We start from the raw sequence: 21,411 nt of genomic DNA on the forward strand, positions 1-21,411 counted from the left end.
TGGAATTGAATCAGCAGCTCCTGTGTCTCAGAATATATATCCTATGCTGGGCCTTTTTGAGAATGGAAAGATTTTGCTCAATTGACTGATGATCTATTGACAGACACCACAGTCAGATAGTCCCATGTATTTGGCATCATTCATCAGAAGATTTCATGACAAAATACAAATACACTGATGTAGATTTCACTGAACTTTAATTTACTTAACTTTGAATGTAATATGCAAACACAGAGGTATGTGGATAGGCTAGATGTTTACCAAACCCAGGGAGGAAGTAGAGGTGCAGGCAGGGAGAGTCCAAAAGAATAGTCATGTCCGGTCTGTTGACTTGAGGCAAGATAAAGAAGCAATGTGAATAAATCCAAAAAGATCCAAGATGGTCGTTGGTATTTCATACGGGACGTCTACTTCCTGCTGACCATAACCCTAGGGATCTGTCTGTCTCAAAGGATTTATTCATACAGCTCCACAAATGCCCTTAACTGACCGATATTGGAGCTATTTGGTTGCAAGGTCAACAAAACCTTTCCTTCTCAGGTATAAATATAATACATTTTTCAATATTCAATACTCTCCATGTTCCACCAGGCAGCACCAGTTCCCAGTTGCGATTACCTGCAGATGCTGGCTAGTTGTTGAGATAATTAGGACCGGTATTTGTGTTTGCCTTCCCCACACTCCTCTGTCGCTGTTGACCCTAGGTGGTCCATGTTTACCTGTGTTTTATTTTGTTAATTTCAGCCTTTTGAGTCATGTTTTCTTTTATTTATTAAAAACCTTAACTATTTGCACTATGCTGTGCGCCTGTGCTTCCTTTCATTGTGGCATGACAGCTCCACTATATATCTAGTACTAATTTATTTCATAACCACGGCAAACTTCTTTATTTTCACTTTATTCCATCAGACAATGATTTATTATATTTTATGACAGGGCTGTTTATAATTAAGAACAATTTAGTTATAACAAGTAATGCAGATTTATTTTATTTGAATTAAAACAGTTGCATGACAAAATAAATTATACACAAAGTGTTCAAATAAATATTTTTCAGTTAATTGTTTTTAAATAACTAGAGTAATTTAAATAGGTAACATAATTTAATACTGTAAAAATCATAATCAGACTTCATAAACCCACACAGCATAATGACATCTTTTTTTTATCATTTTGTAATTGGGCAGTCATCTGCTGTTATTATCAGCAACAGAAATATGTGTAATATAATGTAAGATGTCTTATTCATAGATTCAAAGTAGTTTAACAAACTGATCCAAGATCAGTAAGATTGGAAGAAGGAAAGTAAGCAAAAAGCATTGTCTGCTGCTTGCAATTGCACTACTTGCTGTAGTACTGCTTGCTGTAGTACTGCTTGCTGTAGGACTACTTGTAGCACTGCTTGAAGTTGTTGCAAACGTTGTTGCTGCTGCTGTTGTTGCATTATCTGTTCAAATAAAATTACAATTTAGGACATATTTAGGACAATACCACTGAATTTGAATGAGAGACCTATAAAAATAAAGACTTACGTGCAGAAATGCTTTCTGGAATGACATCCAGGAAAACAACTTTTGACAGTTCGGTTTTAAGATCATTTGTTACAGTTGTGGTGTTGGGAACCACTGACTGGTTTTGAAAAATTAGTTGAGCATCCACACCGACTGATCCAGGCCTAACAAGAAGACAAGTTAGAGGTTTATACACATTTGTTTTCATGTTTCAAATATGAGAACATATTCATGTGATATATGTTTAGATATGAGACTTACCAAAATCGTAGTATGTAAGTTCTGACAAATGTTAAAGGATATAGTTTTTTATAACCTTTATTTAGCTAAAGAAAAAAATAAATGTTTAAATACTTTATAATGTATGACAAAAAATGCAAATGGGTAAATGACATCAAATGAATTCGAGTTTATTTTTAGGATTCTTATATATATATATATATATATATATACATGTCTTACCTCAGTTGTGACATTCCTTTCCAGGATCTGGTAGGCTGATGTTGATGAATCATAGTAGTCATTTTGAAAGGCTCTAACCATTTTTAAGGTTAGAATTAGGTAGCCTTCAACTGATGTGGCTGGTTTATCTGGGACACTGACAGACACTGTAGTGGTTTGAGAACTTGCTGTGCTACTCCCTTTAGCTGTAAAACTGGAGGCTGCTGGAGATACTGTAGTTTTAATTCCAATAATAGGACTTGTTTTGGAAGGTGTTGTAGTCGCAGGCTTGGATGTTGAAGTACTTGATGATGTTAGTACAATAGTTGAAGAAGCACTTGTGATCTCAGAGCTTGTGGAAGGTACTGTTGTAGTCGCTAAAGGAGAAGAAGAAATCAATGTAGTACTATGTGCCAGTGATAGTGTAGTACTTCCTATAGCTGTAGTACTGGATGCTGATGGAGAAATTGTTGGTAAAATTGTAGTAGTTGAACCTGTTTGAGAATGTGTCGTAGTCGCAGGCTTGGATGTTGAAGTACTTGATGATGTTAGTACAATAGTTGAAGAAGCACTTGTGATCTCTGGGCTTGTGGAAGGTTCTGTTGTAGTCGCTAGAGGAGCAGAGGAAATCACTGTAGTACTATGTGCCAGTGATAGTGTAGTACTTCCTTCTGCTGTAGTACTGGATGCTGATGGAGAAATTGTTGGTAAAATTGTAGTAGTTGAACCTGTTTGAGAATGTGTTGTGGTCACAGGCTCAGATGTTGAAGAACTTGATGATGTTTGTACAATAGCTGAAGAAGCACTTGTGATCTCTGGGCTTGTCGGAGATTCTGTTGTAGTTGCTGGAGGAACAGAAGAAATCACTGTAGTACTATGTGCTAGTGATAATGTAGTACTTCCTATACCTGTAGTACTGGATGCTGATGGAGAAATTGTTGGTAATGTTGTAGTAGTTGAACCTGTTTGAGAATGTGTTGTGGTCACAGGCTCAGATGTTGAAGTACTTGATGATGTTTGTACAATAGCTGAAGAAGCACTTGTGATCTTTGGGCTTGTGGGAGACTCTGTTGTAGTTGCTGGAGGAGCAGAAGAAATCACTGTAGTACTATGTGCCAGTGATACTGTAGTACTTCCTTCTGCTGTAGTACTGGATGCTGATGGAGAAATTGTTGATGAAATTGTAGTAGTTGAACCTGTTTGAGAATGTGTTGTGGTCACAGGCTCAGATGTTGAAGTACTTGATGATGTTTGTACAATAGCTGAAGAAGCACTTGTGATCTTTGGGCTTGTGGGAGACTCTGTTGTAGTTGCTGGAGAAACAGAAGAAACCCCTGTAGTAGTATGTGCCAGTGATGGTGTAGTACTTCCTTCTGCTGTAGTACTGGATGCTGATGGAGAAATTGTTGGTAAAATTGTAGTAGTTGAACCTGTTTGAGAATGTGTTGTAGTCACAGGCTCAGATGTTGAAGAACTTGATGATGTTTGTACAATAGCTGAAGAAACACTTGTGATCTCTGGGCTTGTAGGAGACTCTGTTGTAGTTGCTGGAGGAGCAGAAGAAATCACTGTAGTACTATGTGCCAGTGATACTGTAGTACTTCCTTCTGCTGTAGTACTGGATGCTGATGGAGAAATTGTTGATGAAATTGTAGTAGTTGAACCTGTTTGAGAATGTGTTGTAGTAACAGGCTCAGATGTTGAAGAACTTGATGATGTTTGTACAATAGCTGAAGAAGCACTTGTGATCTCTGGGCTTGTAGGAGGTTCTGTTGTAGTTGCTGGAAGAGCAGAAGAAATCACTGTAGTACTATGTGCCTGTGATGGTGTAGTACTTCCTATAGCTGTAGTACTGGATGCTGATGGAGAAATTGTTGGTAAAATTGTAGTAGTTGAACCTGTTTGAGAATGTGTTGTAGTAACAGGCTCAGATGTTGAAGAACTTGATGATGTTTGTACAATAGCTGAAGAAGAACTTGTGATCTCTGGGCTTGTAGGAGATTCTGTTGTAGTTGCTGGAGGAGCAGAAGAAATCACTGTAGTACTATGTGCCAGTGATAATGTAGTACTTCCTTCTGCTGTAGTGCTGGATGCTGATGGAGAAATTGTTGGTAAAATTGTAGTAGTTGAACCTGTTTGAGAATGTGTTGTGGTCACAGGCTCAGATGTTGAAGAACTTGATGATGTTTGTACAATAGCTGAAGAAGCACTTGTGATCTCTGGGCTTGTCGGAGATTCTGTTGTAGTTGCTGGAGGAACAGAAGAAATCACTGTAGTACTATGTGCTAGTGATACTGTAGTACTTCCTTCTGCTGTAGTACTGGATGCTGATGGAGAAATTGTTGGTAATGTTGTAGTAGTTGAACCTGTTTGAGAATGTGTTGTGGTCACAGGCTCAGATGTTGAAGAACTTGATGATGTTTGTACAATAGCTGAAGAAGCACTTGTGATCTCTGGGCTTGTAGGAGGTTCTGTTGTAGTTGCTGGAAGAGCAGAAGAAATCACTGTAGTACTATGTGCCAGTGATGGTGTAGTACTTCCTTCTGCTGTAGTACTGGATGCTGATGGAGAAATTGTTGGTAAAACTGTAGTAGTTGAACCTGTTTGAGAATGTGTTGTAGTAACAGGCTCAGATGTTGAAGAACTTGATGATGTTTGTACAATAGCTGAAGAAGCACTTGTGATCTCTGGGCTTGTAGGAGGTTCTGTTGTAGTTGCTGGAAGAGCAGAAGAAATCACTGTAGTACTATGTGCCTGTGATGGTGTAGTACTTCCTATAGCTGTAGTACTGGATGCTGATGGAGAAATTGTTGGTAAAATTGTAGTAGTTGAACCTGTTTGAGAATGTGTTGTAGTAACAGGCTCAGATGTTGAAGAACTTGATGATGTTTGTACAATAGCTGAAGAAGAACTTGTGATCTCTGGGCTTGTAGGAGATTCTGTTGTAGTTGCTGGAGGAGCAGAAGAAATCACTGTAGTACTATGTGCCAGTGATAATGTAGTACTTCCTTCTGCTGTAGTGCTGGATGCTGATGGAGAAATTGTTGGTAAAATTGTAGTAGTTGAACCTGTTTGAGAATGTGTTGTGGTCACAGGCTCAGATGTTGAAGAACTTGATGATGTTTGTACAATAGCTGAAGAAGCACTTGTGATCTCTGGGCTTGTCGGAGATTCTGTTGTAGTTGCTGGAGGAACAGAAGAAATCACTGTAGTACTATGTGCTAGTGATACTGTAGTACTTCCTTCTGCTGTAGTACTGGATGCTGATGGAGAAATTGTTGGTAATGTTGTAGTAGTTGAACCTGTTTGAGAATGTGTTGTGGTCACAGGCTCAGATGTTGAAGAACTTGATGATGTTTGTACAATAGCTGAAGAAGCACTTGTGATCTCTGGGCTTGTAGGAGGTTCTGTTGTAGTTGCTGGAAGAGCAGAAGAAATCACTGTAGTACTATGTGCCAGTGATGGTGTAGTACTTCCTTCTGCTGTAGTACTGGATGCTGATGGAGAAATTGTTGGTAAAACTGTAGTAGTTGAACCTGTTTGAGAATGTGTTGTAGTAACAGGCTCAGATGTTGAAGAACTTGATGATGTTTGTACAATAGCTGAAGAAGCACTTGTGATCTCTGGGCTTGTAGGAGGTTCTGTTGTAGTTGCTGGAAGAGCAGAAGAAATCACTGTAGTACTATGTGCCAGTGATGGTGTAGTACTTCCTTCTGTTGTAGTAATGGATGCTGATGGAGAAATTGTTGATGAAATTGTAGCAGTTGAACCAGTTTGAGAATGTGTTGTAGTCACAGGCTCAGATGTTGAAGAACTTGATGATGTTAGTACAATAGCTGAAGAAGCACTTGTGATCTCTGGGCTTGTAGGAGACTCTGTTGTAGTTGCTGGAGGAGCAGAAGAAATCACTGTAGTACTATGTGCAAGTGATGGTGTAGTACTTTCTTCTGCTGTAGTACTGGATGATGATGGAGAAATAGTTGATGAAATTGTAGTAGTTGAACCTGTTTGAGAATATGTTGTAGTCACATGCTCAGATGTTGAAGTACTTGATGATAGTGCAATTGCTGAAGAAACACTTGTGATTTCTGGGCTTGTGGAAGGTTCTGCTGTAGTCACTGAAGGAGCAGATGAAATCACAGTAGTACTATGTGCCAGTGATACTGTAGTACTTCCTTTAGCTGTAGTTTCAGATGCTGTTGGTGAAATTGTTGTTGCAATTCCAGAGCTGGTTTGAGAAGCTGCAGTTGTTTTAGACTCAATAACAGCAGCAGTACTGGATACTGTTGGTGTTATTGTAGTAGTAGCATATGTTTGAGAAGTTGTTGTAGACACAGGCTCAGATATCAAAGTACTTGATGGTGGTGGTACAGTAGTTGGAGAAAAACTTGTGCTCTCTTGGCTTGTAGTGAAAGACTCTGTTGTACTTGTTGGAAGTGTAGAAGTGATTGTTGTAGTTGAAGCCACCAGGTATACTGCTGTACTTTCTGCAGCTGTGGTGTTGGATGGTGTTTCTGTCAATATAAAATTACAGGCTATTATATATTGATGATATTACAACAAGATAGATGTGGAAGAACTTTGAGAATGAAGACTTACGAGCAGAAATACTTCCTTGAACGACAGCCAGGAAAACAGTTTCAGAAATACTATTTTGAAGATCATTAGCCACATTTGTGTTATTTGGAACTACAGACTGATTTTGAAAAATTAGGTCAGCATCCACACCCACTGATCCAGGCCTAACAAGAACAGAAATCATGGGATTTAATATATGCATTTTTATTGTAAGTGCTATATCAAAAATATTTATTTAAAACTTACCAGAAACGTTTAATGAAGGTTCTAAGGAAAGTCAATGGATACCTTTTTTTATATCCTCTATTCAGCTAAAGATGCAAACAAAAAGAAATCACATGAAAGAGTTGTTTATTTTTGTCGGATATTTATCTATGAGATAAGTTAAATAAAGTACAATACATTTAAATTTATATTCAGAAAGATTGGATATATCTTACCTCAGTTGTGATATTGCTTTCTAATAACTGGTAGGCTGATGTTGATGAATCATAATAGTCATTTTGAAAGGCTTGATTAATTCTGAAGGTAAGAATTGTGTAGCCTTCAGTTGAAGTGGCTGGGAGATATGGGACAGTTGTTGTGGTGTCAGAAAATGTGGTGGTTTTAGGACCTAAAAGGATTGTGGCTGTTGGAAGGACAGAGGTTGTTTTTGTAGTTGAACCGGAAACTACTGGTGGGGTTGTACTAGTAGGACCTGTATGAGAAGGTGTTGTAGGCACAGGCTCAGATGTCGAAGTACTTGATACTGTTGGTACAATAGCTGAAGAAACACTTTTGCCTTCTTGGCCTGTTGTGGATGGCTCTCTTGTAGATATTGAGGGGATTGCTGTGGTAGTTGTATCTACCAGGGTTACTATTCTATGTTCTTCAGCTGTTGTACTAAATGCTGTTGGAGAAACGGTTGTTGCAATTCCAGATGTAGGGCCTGTTGAGGAATGTGTTGTAGTCACAGGCTCAAATGTTGAAGTAGTTGATGAAATTGGTAAAAAAGCACCACTTGTTCCCTCTCGGCCTGTCATAATAGGTTCTGTTGTTGGTGCCTGAGACGGAGATGTGGTCACTGCAGTAGAATGTGCCAGTGATGGTGTAGTACTTCCTTCTGCTGTAGTACTTGATGCTGATGGAGAAATTGTTGGTAAAACTGTAGTAGTTGAGCCTGTTTGAGAATGTGTTGTGGTCACAGGCTCAGATGTTGAAGAACTTGATGATGTTTGTACAATAGCTGAAGAAGCACTTGTGATCTCTGGGCTTGTGGGAGGTTCTGTTGTAGTCGCTAGATGAGCAGAAGAAATCACTGTAGTACTATGTGCAAGTGATGGTGTAGTACTTCCTTCTGCTGTAGTACTGGATGCTGATGGAGAAATTGTTGGTGAAATTGTAGTAGTTGCACCAGTTTGAGAATGTGTTGTAGTCACAGGCTCAGATGTTGAAGTACTTGATGTTGTTTGTACAAAAGCTGAAGAAACACTTGTGACCTCTGGGCTTGTTGTGGAATGGTATGTTGTTGTCGGTGGAGATGCAGATGTGGTCACTGCAGTAGAATGTGCCAGTGATAGTGTAGTACTTCCTTCTGCTGTAGTACTGGAAGCTGTTGGAGAAGTTGTTGTTGCAATTCCATTCAAATAGCTTGTTTGAGAAGCTGTTGTATCTTTAGATTCAGATGTGTAACTCCTAGAAGTGGTTGCAGAAACACCTGTACTCTCTAGGCTTTTTGTTAAAGCTTCTGTTGTAGTCACTGCAAGAGCAGATGAAATCACTGTAGAACTATGTGCCAGTGATTCTGTAGTACTTCCTTGAGCGATTGTACTGGATGCCATTGAAGAAATTGTTGGAGAAACTGTAGTAGTTGTGCCAGTTTGAGAATGTGTTGTAGTCACAGGCTCAGATGTTGAAGTACTTGATGATGGTAAATTTCCAGAAGAAACACTTGTGATCTCTGGGCTTATGGAAGGTTTTGCTGTAGTCACTGAAGGAGCAGATGAAATCACAGAAGTACTATGTGCCAGTGATCCTGTAGTACTTCCTTCAGCTGTAGTTTCAGATGCTGTTGGTGAAATTGTTGTTGCAATTCCAGAGCTGGTTTGAGAAGCTGCAGTTGTTTTAGACTCAGATGATGACCCACTAGATGCAATTAGAAAAACACTTCTGCTCTCTAGGCTTGTTGTGAGAGGTTCGGTTGTAGTTGCTGGATGTCCTACTGATACTTGAGTACTTCCTTGAGCTGTAGTACTGGATACTGTTGGTGTTATTGTAGTAGTAGCATATGTTTGAGAAGTTGTTGTAGACACAGGCTCAGATATCAAAGTACTTGATGGTGGTGGTACAGTAGTTGGAGAAAAACTTGTGCTCTCTTGGCTTGTAGTGAAAGACTCTGTTGTACTTGTTGGAAGTGTAGAAGTGATTGTTGTAGTTGAAGCCACCAGGTATACTGCTGTACTTTCTGCAGCTGTGGTGCTGGATGGTGTTTCTGTCAATATAAAAGTACCGGCTATTATATATTGATGATATGACAACAAGATTGATGTGAAAGATCTTTTAGAATGAAGACTTACGGGCAGAAATACTTCCTTGAATGACAGCCAGGAAAACAGATTCAGAAACACCATTTTGAAGATCATTAGCCACATTTGTGTTATTTGGAACTACAGACTGATTTTGAAAAATTAGGTCAGCATCCACACCCACTGATCCAGGCCTAACAAGAACAGAAATCATGGGATTTAATATATGCATTTTTATTGTGCTATATCAAAAATATTTATTTAAAACTTACCAGAAACGTTTAATGAAGGTTCTAAGGAAAGTCAATGGATACCTTTTTTTATATCCTCTATTCAGCTAAAGATGCAAACAAAAAGAAATCACATGAAAGAGTTGTTTATTTTTGTCGGATATTTATCTATGAGATAAGTTAAATAAAGTACAATACATTTAAATTTATATTCAGAAAGATTGGATATATCTTACCTCAGTTGTGATATTGCTTTCTAATAACTGGTAGGCTGATGTTGATGAATCATAATAGTCATTTTGAAAGGCTTGATTAATTCTGAAGGTAAGAACTATGTAGCCTTCAGTTGAAGTGGCTGGGAGATATGGGACAGTTGTTGTGGTGTCAGAAAATGTGGTGGTTTTAGGACCTAAAAGGATTGTGGCTGTTGGAAGGACAGAGGTTGTTTTTGTAGTTGAACCGGAAACTACTGGTGGGATTGTACTAGTAGGACCTGTATGAGAAGGTGTTGTAGGCACAGGCTCAGATGTCGAAGTACTTGATACTGTTGGTACAATAGCTGAAGAAACACTTTTGCCTTCTTGGCCTGTTGTGGATGGCTCTCTTGTAGATATTGAGGGGATTGCTGTGGTAGTTGTATCTACCAGGGTTACTGTTCTATGTTCTTCAGCTGTTGTACTAAATGCTGTTGGAGAAACGGTTGTTGCAATTCCAGATGTAGGGCCTGTTGAGGAATGTGTTGTAGTCACAGGCTCAAATGTTGAAGTAGTTGACGAAATTGGTAAAAAAGCCCCACTTGTTCCCTCTCGGCCTGTCATAATAGGTTCTGTTGTTGGTGCCTGAGACGGAGATGTGGTCACTGCAGTAGAATGTGCAAGTGATGGTGTAGTACTTCCTTCTGCTGTAGTACTGGATGCTGATGGAGAAATTGTTGGTGAAATTGTAGTAGTTGCACCAGTTTGAGAATGTGTTGTAGTCACAGGCTCAGATGTTGAAGTACTTGATGTTGTTTGTACAAAAGCTGAAGAAACACTTGTGACCTCTGGGCTTGTTGTGGAATGGTATGTTGTTGTCGGTGGAGATGCAGATGTGGTCACTGCAGTAGAATGTGCCAGTGATAGTGTAGTACTTCCTTCTGCTGTAGTACTGGAAGCTGTTGGAGAAGTTGTTGTTGCAATTCCATTCAAATAGCTTGTTTGAGAAGCTGTTGTGTCTTTAGATTCAGATGTGTAACTCCTAGAAGTGGTTGCAGAAACACCTGTACTCTCTAGGCTTTTTGTTAAAGCTTCTGTTGTAGTCACTACAAGAGCAGATGAAATCACTGTAGAACTATGTGCCAGTGATTCTGTAGTACTTCCTTGAGCGATTGTACTGGATGCCATTGAAGAAATTGTTGGAGAAACTGTAGTAGTTGTGCCAGTTTGAGAATGTGTTGTAGTCACAGGCTCAGATGTTGAAGTACTTGATGATGGTAAATTTCCGGAAGAAACACTTGTGATCTCTGGGCTTATGGAAGGTTTTGCTGTAGTCACTGAAGGAGCAGATGAAATCACAGAAGTACTATGTGCCAGTGATCCTGTAGTACTTCCTTCAGCTGTAGTTTCAGATGCTGTTGGTGAAATTGTTGTTGCAATTCCAGAGCTGGTTTGAGAAGCTGCAGTTGTTTTAGACTCAGATGATGACCCACTAGATGCAATTAGAAAAACACTTCTGCTCTCTAGGCTTGTTGTGAGAGGTTCGGTTGTAGTTGCTGGATGTCCTACTGATACTTGAGTACTTCCTTGAGCTGTAGTACTGGATACTGTTGGTGTTATTGTAGTAGTAGCATATGTTTGAGAAGTTGTTGTAGACACAGGCTCAGATATCAAAGTACTTGATGGTGGTGGTACAGTAGTTGGAGAAAAACTTGTGCTCTCTTGGCTTGTAGTGAAAGACTCTGTTGTACTTGTTGGAAGTGTAGAAGTGATTGTTGTAGTTGAAGCCACCAGGTATACTGCTGTACTTTCTGCAGCTGTGGTGCTGGATGGTGTTTCTGTCAATATAAAATTACCGGCTATTATATATTGATGATATGACAACAAGATTGATGTGAAAGATCTTTTAGAATGAAGACTTACGGGCAGAAATACTTCCTTGAACGACAGCCAGGAAAACAGATTCAGAAACACCATTTTGAAGATCATTAGCCACATTTGTGTTATTTGGAACTACAGACTGATTTTGAAAAATTAGGTCAGCATCCACACCCACTGATCCAGGCCTAACAAGAACAGAAATCATGGGATTTAATATATGCATTTTTATTGTAAGTGCTATATCAAAAATATTTATTTAAAACTTACCAGAAACGTTTAATGAAGGTTCTAAGGAAAGTCAATGGATACCTTTTTTTAAATTCTCTATTCAGCTAAAGATGCAAACAAAAAGAAATCACATGAAAGAGTTGTTTATTTTTGTCGGATATTTATCTATGAGATAAGTTAAATAAAGTACAATACATTTAAATTTATATTCAGAAAGATTGGATATATCTTACCTCAGTTGTGATATTGCTTGCTAATAACTGGTAGGCTGATGTTGATGAATCATAATAGTCATTTTGAAAGGCTTGATTAATTCTGAAGGTAAGAACTATGTAGCCTTCAGTTGAAGTGGCTGGGAGATATGGGACAGTTGTTGTGGTGTCAGAAAATGTGGTGGTTTTAGGACCTAAAAGGATTGTGGCTGTTGGAAGGACAGAGGTTGTTTTTGTAGTTGAACCGGAAACTACTGGTGGGATTGTACTAGTAGGACCTGTATGAGAAGGTGTTGTAGGCACAGGCTCAGATGTCGAAGTACTTGATACTGTTGGTACAATAGCTGAAGAAACACTTTTGCCTTCTTGGCCTGTTGTGGATGGCTCTCTTGTAGATATTGAGGGGATTGCTGTGGTAGTTGTATCTACCAGGGTTACTGTTCTATGTTCTTCAGCTGTTGTACTAAATGCTGTTGGAGAAACGGTTGTTGCAATTCCAGATGTAGGGCCTGTTGAGGAATGTGTTGTAGTCACAGGCTCAAATGTTGAAGTAGTTGACGAAATTGGTAAAAAAGCACCACTTGTTCCCTCTCGGCCTGTCATAATAGGTTCTGTTGTTGGTGCCTGAGACGGAGATGTGGTCACTGCAGTAGTATGTGCCAGTGATGGTGTAGTACTTCCTTCAGCTGTAGAACTGGATGCTTTTGGAGAAACTACTGGTGGAATTGTAGTAGTAGGGCCTGTTTGAGAAAGAGGAACACTTGCAGTCTCCGAGTTTGTTGTGAAAGATTCTGCTGAATGAGGAGATGCAATCATTGTAGTTGTATGTAGACTTGATTCTGTAGTACTGCCTTCAGCTGTAGTACTAGATGCTGTAGGTGAGGTTGCTGCAATTCCCGTAAACGCCCTGGTTTCAGAAGCTGTTGTAGTTATAGACTCAGATGTGGTACTGCTAGAATCAATTTTAGAAACACTTCTGCTTTCTAGGCTTGTTGTGAAAGGTTCTGTTGAAGTAACTGGAGGTGAAGATGCAGTCATTGTGGTAGTATGTGAGAGTGATACTGTACTTTCTTCAGCTCTAGTGCTGGATGCTGTTGGTAAAATTATTGTTGGAATTTTAGTCAAATAGATGCTTTGAGAAGTTGTAGTTACAGCCTCAAATGTTGTGCTCTCTAGGCTCTTTATGGAAGGTTCTCTGGTTGTTGCTGGAGGTGAAGATTCAATCACTGTTGTGGAATGTACCAATGATACAGTAGTACTGGATGCTGTTGGATAAATTGTTGGTGAAATTGAAGTAGTAGGTCCAGTTTGAAAGTGTGTTGTAGGCACAGGCTCAGATGTTGATGTACTTGATGATGTGTGTGTAATAGCTGAAGAAGCACCTGTGCCCTCTGGGCTTGTGGGAGGTTCTGTTGTAGTCGTATGAGCACTTCCTTGAGCTAGAGTACTTCCTTGAGCTGTAGTACTGGATGCTGTTGGTAAAATTGTTGTTGCAATTCCAATCAAAGAGCTTGTTTGAGAAGGTGTAGTAGGTTTAGACTCAGAGGTAGATTCTGTTATTGTTGCTGGAGGTGAAGATTCAATCAATATAGTGGAATGTATCAGTGACACTGCCATACTGGACGTCATTGGAAAAGTTGTTGGTGAAATAATAGTAGTAGGGCCTGGTTGAAAATGTGTTGTATTCACAGATCTTGAAGTACTTGATGGTGTTGGTACAGTAATGTTTGTGCCCTCTAAGCTTGTTGTGGATGGTTCTGTTGTAAATGCTGGGAGCGCAGATGAAGTCACTTTAGTAGTATGTACCAGTGATACAGTAGAACCACCTTCAGCTGTAGTACTGGATGCTGTTGGTGAAGTTATTGCAATTCCAGTTAAATTGCTGGTTTGAGAAGCTGTTGTAGTTACAGACTCAGATGTTGAACCAATAGATGTGGTTAGAGAACCAGTTGGGTCTTCTGTGGTTATTGTGAAAGGTTCTTTTGTAGTTGTTGAAGAGGCAGGTGAGATTGCTGCAGTTGTATTTACCAGAGACACTTTAGTACTTCCGTCAGCTGTTGTACTGAATGCTATTGGGGTAAATGTTGGTGAAACTGTAGTAGTATGTCCTGTTTGAGAAGGTGTTATAGCCACTGACTTAGATGTGCTTAACACTGTTGGAACAGCAGTTGCAGAACCACTTGTGCCCTCAAAGGTTGTTGTAAAGCGTTCTGTAGTTGCTGGAGGGGAAAATATAGGCGTTGTAATTTCATCTATGGGGGATACGGTAGTACTTTCTCCAGCTGTTGTACTGGGTGCTGTAAGAGAAACCTTTGTTGAAGATCTAGTAGAAGGGTCTGTTTGCAATTGTATTGCAGAAACAGGCTCAGATGTTGAAATACTAAATGCTGTTGGTACAGTTCTTGAGGAAAGATCAGTCCCCTTTCCATCTGTGCTTATTGTAAAATGTTCTGTTGTAGTTCCTGGAGGTACAGATGTGGTCATTGAAGTAGTATGTGCCACGGATAGTGTAGTACTTCCTTCAGCTGTAGTACTGGATGCTGTTGCTAAAATTGTTGTTCCAATTTCAGTTGAAGCACTGGGTTGAGAAGGTCTTGTAGTTATAGACTCAGATGTTGAACTACTTGCTGTGGTCTCTCTATTTGTAATATTTGTAGGAGTTGTCATATCCCCTGCACGTGCCCAGGCGAAAACTGCATTATAAAACAGCATTATAAACAAAAATTAGATGAATGACTTAATACATAATAAATAAATAACTAAATAAATAAACAAACATATATACACACACACACACACACACACATATATATATACATTTTATATATATATATATATATATATATATATATATATATATATATATATATATATATATATATATATATATAATTTGATTAAATGGCTTTATTGTCACTATGCAATTACAGTGAGATAACGTTTGAATCAAACTAGCAGATGCACATTAAGGAAAATAAATTTTCAATAAAATAAAGATATGAGTTATACTGGATAAAACTTTATAAACTTTATATTTGCAATATAAAATAAGCAGTGAGTGAAAGTATGGGTAAGATATTGATCAAGCATACATACATAGTGGCACTATATATATATACATATATATATATATATATATATATACACACACACACACACACACACACACACACACACACACACACACACACACACATACATACACACACACGTGTGTGTGTGGTGTGTGTGTGTGTAACTAAATGAATTTAAAGTTTAAAGATAAAGTTTGGATGCATCAGTCTAAAGCTTGGACACATTTTCTTATTGATGGGTCTTGCATTTTTACATTATATGACAAAACTAAAGACAGAGGACTATGAAATAACACACATGAGGTTATGTAATAAACCAGTTATTATCCTTCACTCATTTTAAAAAGCATCTCATGAATTAAATCTACAGTGTACGTCTTATGAGTGCAAAGGACTAATCAATGGACTTCTTCCTAAATTTAATGAAAGATTATATGCACACATACATCATATATGCACACATGAAAAAAAAGAAAAACATAAATTAGCATTTATATATGTGCTGCATCATGAACTGCTGCATCAATAAATCTATTGTAAAATACAATCTTCATGTCTGTTTGCCAGCAGTCAGGTATTAACAAATCACACTGTGGAGCAGAGCATCTGCTTAATGAAGAAATCTAAATGGAATTGGTGCTGGTTGTCATTTCATGTTGTGACCCCATAAAACAGTGTCTACAGAATAAAATAATATTTTAAGGCTTGTGGTGAGACCCCCTCATTGAATGGTTCTTAGGTTGTGAGGTTGATCACAGTTTTTCCAGTCTCTCTCTTAACTGACTACTTGCCAATTGTCTTTTTTACATCAATGTTTTAATTAATTCTTGTCCAGATCCTGTGCAGTACTGTGCTGACACAGCTATCATTGAGAAAATAATAAATTACAATAGATACTTAATTAGCATCAACTGTCTTACCTGTAATATATATCAGCACTACATTGAACACCGTATTCATTTTCATTTAATGTTGTACCTGCAACAACAAAAAAAGCATTTTTATTGAAAACTAGGAATTATGCAAACATAAAAATGATTAAAATATTTAATGAATTTATTAATTAATTCATTAAATTGTATTAATTGTCAATTTCAGATAAAATCTAAATATTTACAGGAACATATTTATTTTATTCACTTCTCAATTCATACTGATAAATTCAGTAGACATGCATAAAATGTAAAATGGATAATAACTATTCCACTGTCTAGAGTTTAACGTTTTTGTATAGAAAAAAAAAGCAACTATCACAGATAGAAAAATATAATGATATATAGAGAGATGCACATTTGAGAGAATTTGTGTTTTTAAAATACCTTTTATTTCTTACCACTAATTTCCAGAAGAACTTGTGCCCTTAGATCAGTCAGTCACCATACTGAAGAAATAACAGGTTGTCCCTATCTGTTTATAAAGTTGCTTTCTCTGTTGCAATGTAATGAGTCCATTACTTTACAATGTGGGCGTTCCTGTGGAATTCCTCCATATGCGCATAGTCTTAATGACACACCTATGTTGAGACACCACACCCACAATTTAGAGGGTAAGGTTTTATGTTTTTTGCTACAGCTATTTATTCATAATTGATTTTCAAGAGGGAAATTATGCAATATTACAGTAAGACATAATGTAGCATACTAAATAATGTTGTGTCATTACAATTTTTGGCATTTGAGGGGCAAAAATAAAAAATGGAAAATTTCCAATACAATTATCCAGTCTTTATAGTACTGAATAAGAACTTCAATTATTTTTAGGGGTGAACTTGTGAATATGGGTGACAGGACCTGTACAGGTAATACTGGTCATCTCATCCTGAACCCATCCTATAAGGGGTGGTAACTTTTCTACACTCTATATCACTTTCACAGATGGTAGAGCACTTACCTCTGCTCACGGGCAGAAATTATTTAGATAAAATGGTGCATGACTCATAATTCAGGTAAACTCTGTCATGAATTTCATTACAAAGGTTTCTGTTCTACTAAAAAATGTTTGAAATGCTGACGAATTGCAATAACTTCACCAACAGCATCCAGTACTACAGGTGAAGGTGGTTCTACTATATCACTGGTACATACTACTAAAATTACTTCATCTGCGCTCCCAGCATTTACAACAGAACCATCCACAACAAGCTTAGAGGTCACAAACATTACTGTACCAACACCATCAAGTACTTCAAGATCTGTGAATACAACACATTTTCAACCAGGCCCTACTACTATTATTTCACCAACAACTTTTTCCAATGACGTCCAGTACGGCAGTGTCACTGAAACATTCCACTACATTGATTGAAACTTCACCTCCAGCAACAATAACAGAATCTTTCACAAGTCTAGAGAGTACAAGTGTTCCTCTAACCACATCTAGTAGTTCTACGTCTGAGTCTAAAACTACAACACCTCCTCAAACAAGCTCAATACATTATATTATTATATTCTTTTGTTTCAGTTATATAAGGCTAATTGTACACAGAAAGGTCAAATTCATTATATAAATCAGATTACTTAGTTTGAGCACCAAATATTATATGTTTTATTTTGGTGTGTATCTCTGTGTTCTACAGCCCTTTTGGGTTTTCAGGAGCACATTCAGTTGATCTCTAATAGTTTTCCTGCTTCTGTTTTCCATCCATTAATGTGATCCTAACACCATCTGGTGGATCTAGTGGGTTTTATAGTAGTTAATTGTTTATAAATCAGATGCACATCCAAGTCAAATCTGAAATTACAGGTAAATTTGACATAAACACAACTTGGTTTTGAGGGGTAATTAATAACTACAGAATCTGTCTCTACTTGTCTTGTACTTGTACATTCCAATGCTATGACTTTAGTGTCATCTAGTGGATACAGGTTGTAGTTTTCATTTAGGAATTTAGGGGAGCTGTCAGAACCCTATTGGTTTTGTTCTGTTCTTCTTGTAACTATCCTTATTAATGATAACAACATGTTGTACAACAGAAGAAACATAAAGGTTTACATACAATGATTCCCACACTTTAGACCCCAATTTCATCTATTTCCACCAGCCAAAATTTCCAGCCACTAAAAAAAGGAATTTCTTTTACAGATTTCTATATTGTCATTTATGGAATACATAACCCAATCCCTAAAATATAGCAATGATTGATTAAAGGGAGTGTTGCCTATATTGTACTAGATTGTTGTTCTGTCAATCTGCTCTGACTGTACAATTAATGTTTCAGACATATTTATTAAGAATTTGAAAGTTAAAAAAAGTGAAGTGATTGTCATTGTGAAACATAGCACAGCCCATGGTGACACAACAAAATGTGTCCTCTGTTTTTAACCTATCACCCTTGGTGAGCAGTGGACAGCCATGACAGGGATTCGAACCTTCTAATGTAGATTTACTTTAAATTGCATTGCCCAGTTCTGCTTTTTGAACATGTGGTGGCGCAAGGAGTTAAAAAGCCTACAGGTGTGGAAAATTCCCTGATCATGCCGACACACTATCTGTGAACAAATTCACCCCATTTCTCCTGCCACATTAATATAGACTGCCACCCCACTAGCCCATGTGAATGCACTATGGTGTCCCAGAGAAGAAAGATGAGTCGTCCATTTGGATTGTGGCTTCACAATTAAACTTAAGTAAGTTTAAGTAAGTTACACCTGGAATTACATTTATTGGCTAGCAGAAAATAAAGCCCTACAACCTCTTTCCTCACCGTCACATGTAGAACTAGTTATGTATCTTTTGCCTTCCTGCATAATTCCTGTTAAATTTTTTTGTGATGTGTACATGATTTAAGAAAGGTGTGGCAGATGAGTCATTTCATACTGTCATCAGGTTATTTGGTTCTGACAGAGACACTAGTAAGGGTGACCATGGTTATGGAATGGTTATGGAAGGGTGACCATGGTTAAGGAATGTAACAGCTCTAACTAGACAGAGCAGTGGTGGCCTAGTGGTTAAGGAAGCGGCCCCATAATCAGAAGGTTGCTGGTTCGAATCCCGATCTGCCAAGGTACCACTGAGGTGCCACTGAGCAAAGCACCGTACCCACACACTGCACCCCGGGTGCCTGTCATGGCTGCCCACTGCTCACTCAGGGTGATGGGTTAAATGCAGAGGACAAATTTCACTGTGTGCACTGTGTGCTGTGCTGCTGTGTATCACGTGTGACAATCACTTCATTAAATAAAAACTTTTGAAAAAGGCTAAACATTAAATGCACGTGTGAGACATGCATTATACAGCATGATGTGGGTAATTTTACTTTAGTGCAGAAGCCAATTCTTCTGATAGAACAGTATGATTCTCACACCAAAACATTTGTATAGCTCTGAATAGAAACTAAATCCTCTTAAGTGTGTGTCCATAGGGAGTTGTATTAGTATATACCAGTAAGCCCATGTACTGCTCTTCTGACTTGCAACTTTGGCCGACACATTTTGACATGCATAATGAAGAATACAGGAATATAAACTTTGTCTTCACAATATAGTTCTGGACGGAATTAAACCAAAATAAAAAAAAACGCAATGGTACTGGTTTCTTTTCAGTGTATATTGCATTAAATCAGGTAAGAAATAAACCTTTACAAATAATTCTTTGATGTTTTTTCCCACTTGAAAACTGATGGATCCTGTGACTAAGCCACACCAAAAGGTGATATGTAAATGTGTAATGGGATCAACTAGTGCATGTTTAATGGGGGAATAAATATTTTTTGCCTGTGTATCTATCTAATTGTGCTACCACAGAAAACACAGACCATTCGTATACAGGGATGATTTAGTATTTGCATGTTGAACATAATTTGGATCACATTATATGCAGTGGAAAAGAACAGATTGTTTTGAAATGCACATAGCATTTGATTGATTCATTTGGGTACGTCAGTGTTTTGAGCTTGCCAGGTGCTTATTTGTCTGGGTGCGTCAGAGTAATGTACCTGCACGATGCAGAAAAATTGTCCTAACCAGTTCCACCAGATTCTCCTATTTCAACCCATTATTTTCACACACACAACCGGGAACAGATACCACAAGAACCCTATATTCCTGCATCGGCAACACTTTTAATTTGCAGTAAGAATCGCGTTTCAACACAGATACAAGTTTACTGAAACATATTGAAAATACAATTATATGAGGGATTTAGTGCACACTCTCTGTATAAATTTGAGTGTTTAGGGTTTACACCTCATTAATATGTACTGCCCTCTTTTTTAAAGGGACCTCAAGTAACAGTGAAGTAAATACTCCAGACATATTGATATCCAACATTAGCAAGGTGCAAATCACTCCTAAGTCTCAATAATAGAATGACGAGACTAGACTAGTGGAGGCAATATGATTGCTTCAGCATGCATGGCTTCTAGTGGTACTCAGGTTCAAGTATTTATTGATGATGTGACAAGGGACAGAAAGTAAAAAAGTCCTAATCAAGTTTGTTCAAAACTTTTTCCACCAGCAATTAATTTGAGTGTGATTACTCTATCTTTGTGTCCCTCTCAATGTCTTGGTGACATCCAATTCCACATACTGTTTCGCTCAGTATTTACAAGTTTAAATGAACAATTTTTAGCTTTATCCTGTTTGGTATTATTTCATATATCTATATACACAATTTTTAGTTATATGTGTGTGTGTGTGTGTGTGTGTGGTGAACACAGCATTCCATTGGAACTAAAGTTTTTGATAAAATTCCTCTCTTCAAATATGCATTTCATAATTTAGGGCAAATTTCAGTTATTTAGAACTTGAACTAGTGTTTTTTCAATTTGAAACTATTCATATGAAAAAATAACTTTTCACTTTCCAAAACAAGAACATTTCAAAACTAGGAAAGGGAAGTTTGTGAACAAACTTCAGTTTTGACTTGGAAAGCAGTGAAAGGTGAAAAGACGAAAGGATGTAGGGGAAGAGTGGAATCATTGTTGAAAACAATATGCTATTTGCATTTGGAATCTGTTGCTGTCAACTCTCAATATGGGATCCAAAGAGCTTTCACTATCAGTGAAGCAAGCCATAATTTGGCTGAAAAATAAAACCAAATCCATCAACTTTTTTTTTTTTTCTTAAAAAGAAAGAACAGACTGGTGAGCTCAGCAACATCAAAAGACAAGAAGATCATGGAAATCAACTGCTGTGGAAGACCAAAGAATTCTGTACTGTAAAAGAAAAACCCCTGTATAGAATTGTGTCCTAGTATTTATGTATGCTAATTGTAACCTAGCTATTGTTGAATTATAGCTGAACCACAATAGGTAATGTTTTGCACAGATGTTTTTTTTACTTTACTTTACTTTACTTAGCTGACACTTTTATCCAAAGAGACTTACAAGAGGAAGAGGAGCTGATCCTTTCTGGATATCATCCAGAGTCCCAAATTTGTTCATTTTCACATGGTAGAGAACCTCACATGGACCCTCAACACTTGCTGCATTGCAAAGAAAGCCCACATCCCCCCACATTCTACAGAGAACAGGAAGCAGACTCATAAGGTTGCCAGTTCAAATCCCGAACCGCAAAGGTTCTACTGAGATGCCACTGAGCAAGGTATCACAATATCACA

General features: G+C 37.9%; 1 protein-coding gene across 4 annotated transcripts; it reads right to left on the reverse strand.

Moving 5' to 3' along the window:
• Window positions 1-963: 963 nt before the first annotated feature.
• Window positions 964-15,831, reverse strand: LOC114789230 (mucin-2-like). Of its 4 annotated transcripts, XM_028978417.1 has the most exons (13): window positions 15,774-15,831; window positions 11,801-14,472; window positions 11,607-11,671; window positions 11,382-11,524; window positions 10,136-11,296; window positions 6,971-7,839; window positions 6,777-6,841; window positions 6,552-6,694; window positions 2,447-6,466; window positions 1,974-2,329; window positions 1,773-1,837; window positions 1,533-1,675; window positions 964-1,447 (listed from the first exon to the last, which is right to left on the reverse strand). In XM_028978417.1, the coding sequence occupies exons 1-13, from the start codon at window positions 15,817-15,819 to the stop codon at window positions 1,254-1,256; spliced, it is 9,942 nt and encodes a 3,313-aa protein (XP_028834250.1). In that variant the 5' UTR covers window positions 15,820-15,831; the 3' UTR covers window positions 964-1,253. The 4 variants fall into 4 exon arrangements, with proteins under 4 accessions (XP_028834250.1, XP_028834249.1, XP_028834252.1 ...); XM_028978416.1 differs by having other exon boundaries at window positions 1,974-6,466; XM_028978419.1 differs by lacking the exons at window positions 10,136-11,296; window positions 11,382-11,524; window positions 11,607-11,671; window positions 11,801-14,472; window positions 15,774-15,831 and adding exons at window positions 7,840-9,000; window positions 9,086-9,228; window positions 9,307-9,371; window positions 9,501-10,129 and having other exon boundaries at window positions 1,974-6,466; window positions 6,971-7,605.
• Window positions 15,832-21,411: the final 5,580 nt, after the last annotated feature.

This window comes from Denticeps clupeoides, chromosome 4 (assembly GCF_900700375.1).
Source record: "Denticeps clupeoides chromosome 4, fDenClu1.1, whole genome shotgun sequence".
NCBI classification, from domain to species: Eukaryota; Metazoa; Chordata; class Actinopteri; order Clupeiformes; family Denticipitidae; genus Denticeps; species Denticeps clupeoides.

Excerpts from the sequence above, each read along its gene's own strand:
- LOC114789230 (XM_028978416.1), bottom strand. The coding sequence starts at position 15,819 with ATGAAAATGAATACGGTGTTCAATGTAGTGCTGATATATATTACAG. Across the intron at positions 7,840-10,135 it reads TACTACACCATCACTTGCAC|ATAGTACTACAGTGATTTCT; the intron begins ATTCTACTGCAG and ends CATCACTTGCAC. Across the intron at positions 1,838-1,973 it reads AAAGGAATGTCACAACTGAG|CTAAATAAAGGTTATAAAAA; the intron begins GTAAGACATGTA and ends TTTTTTCTTTAG.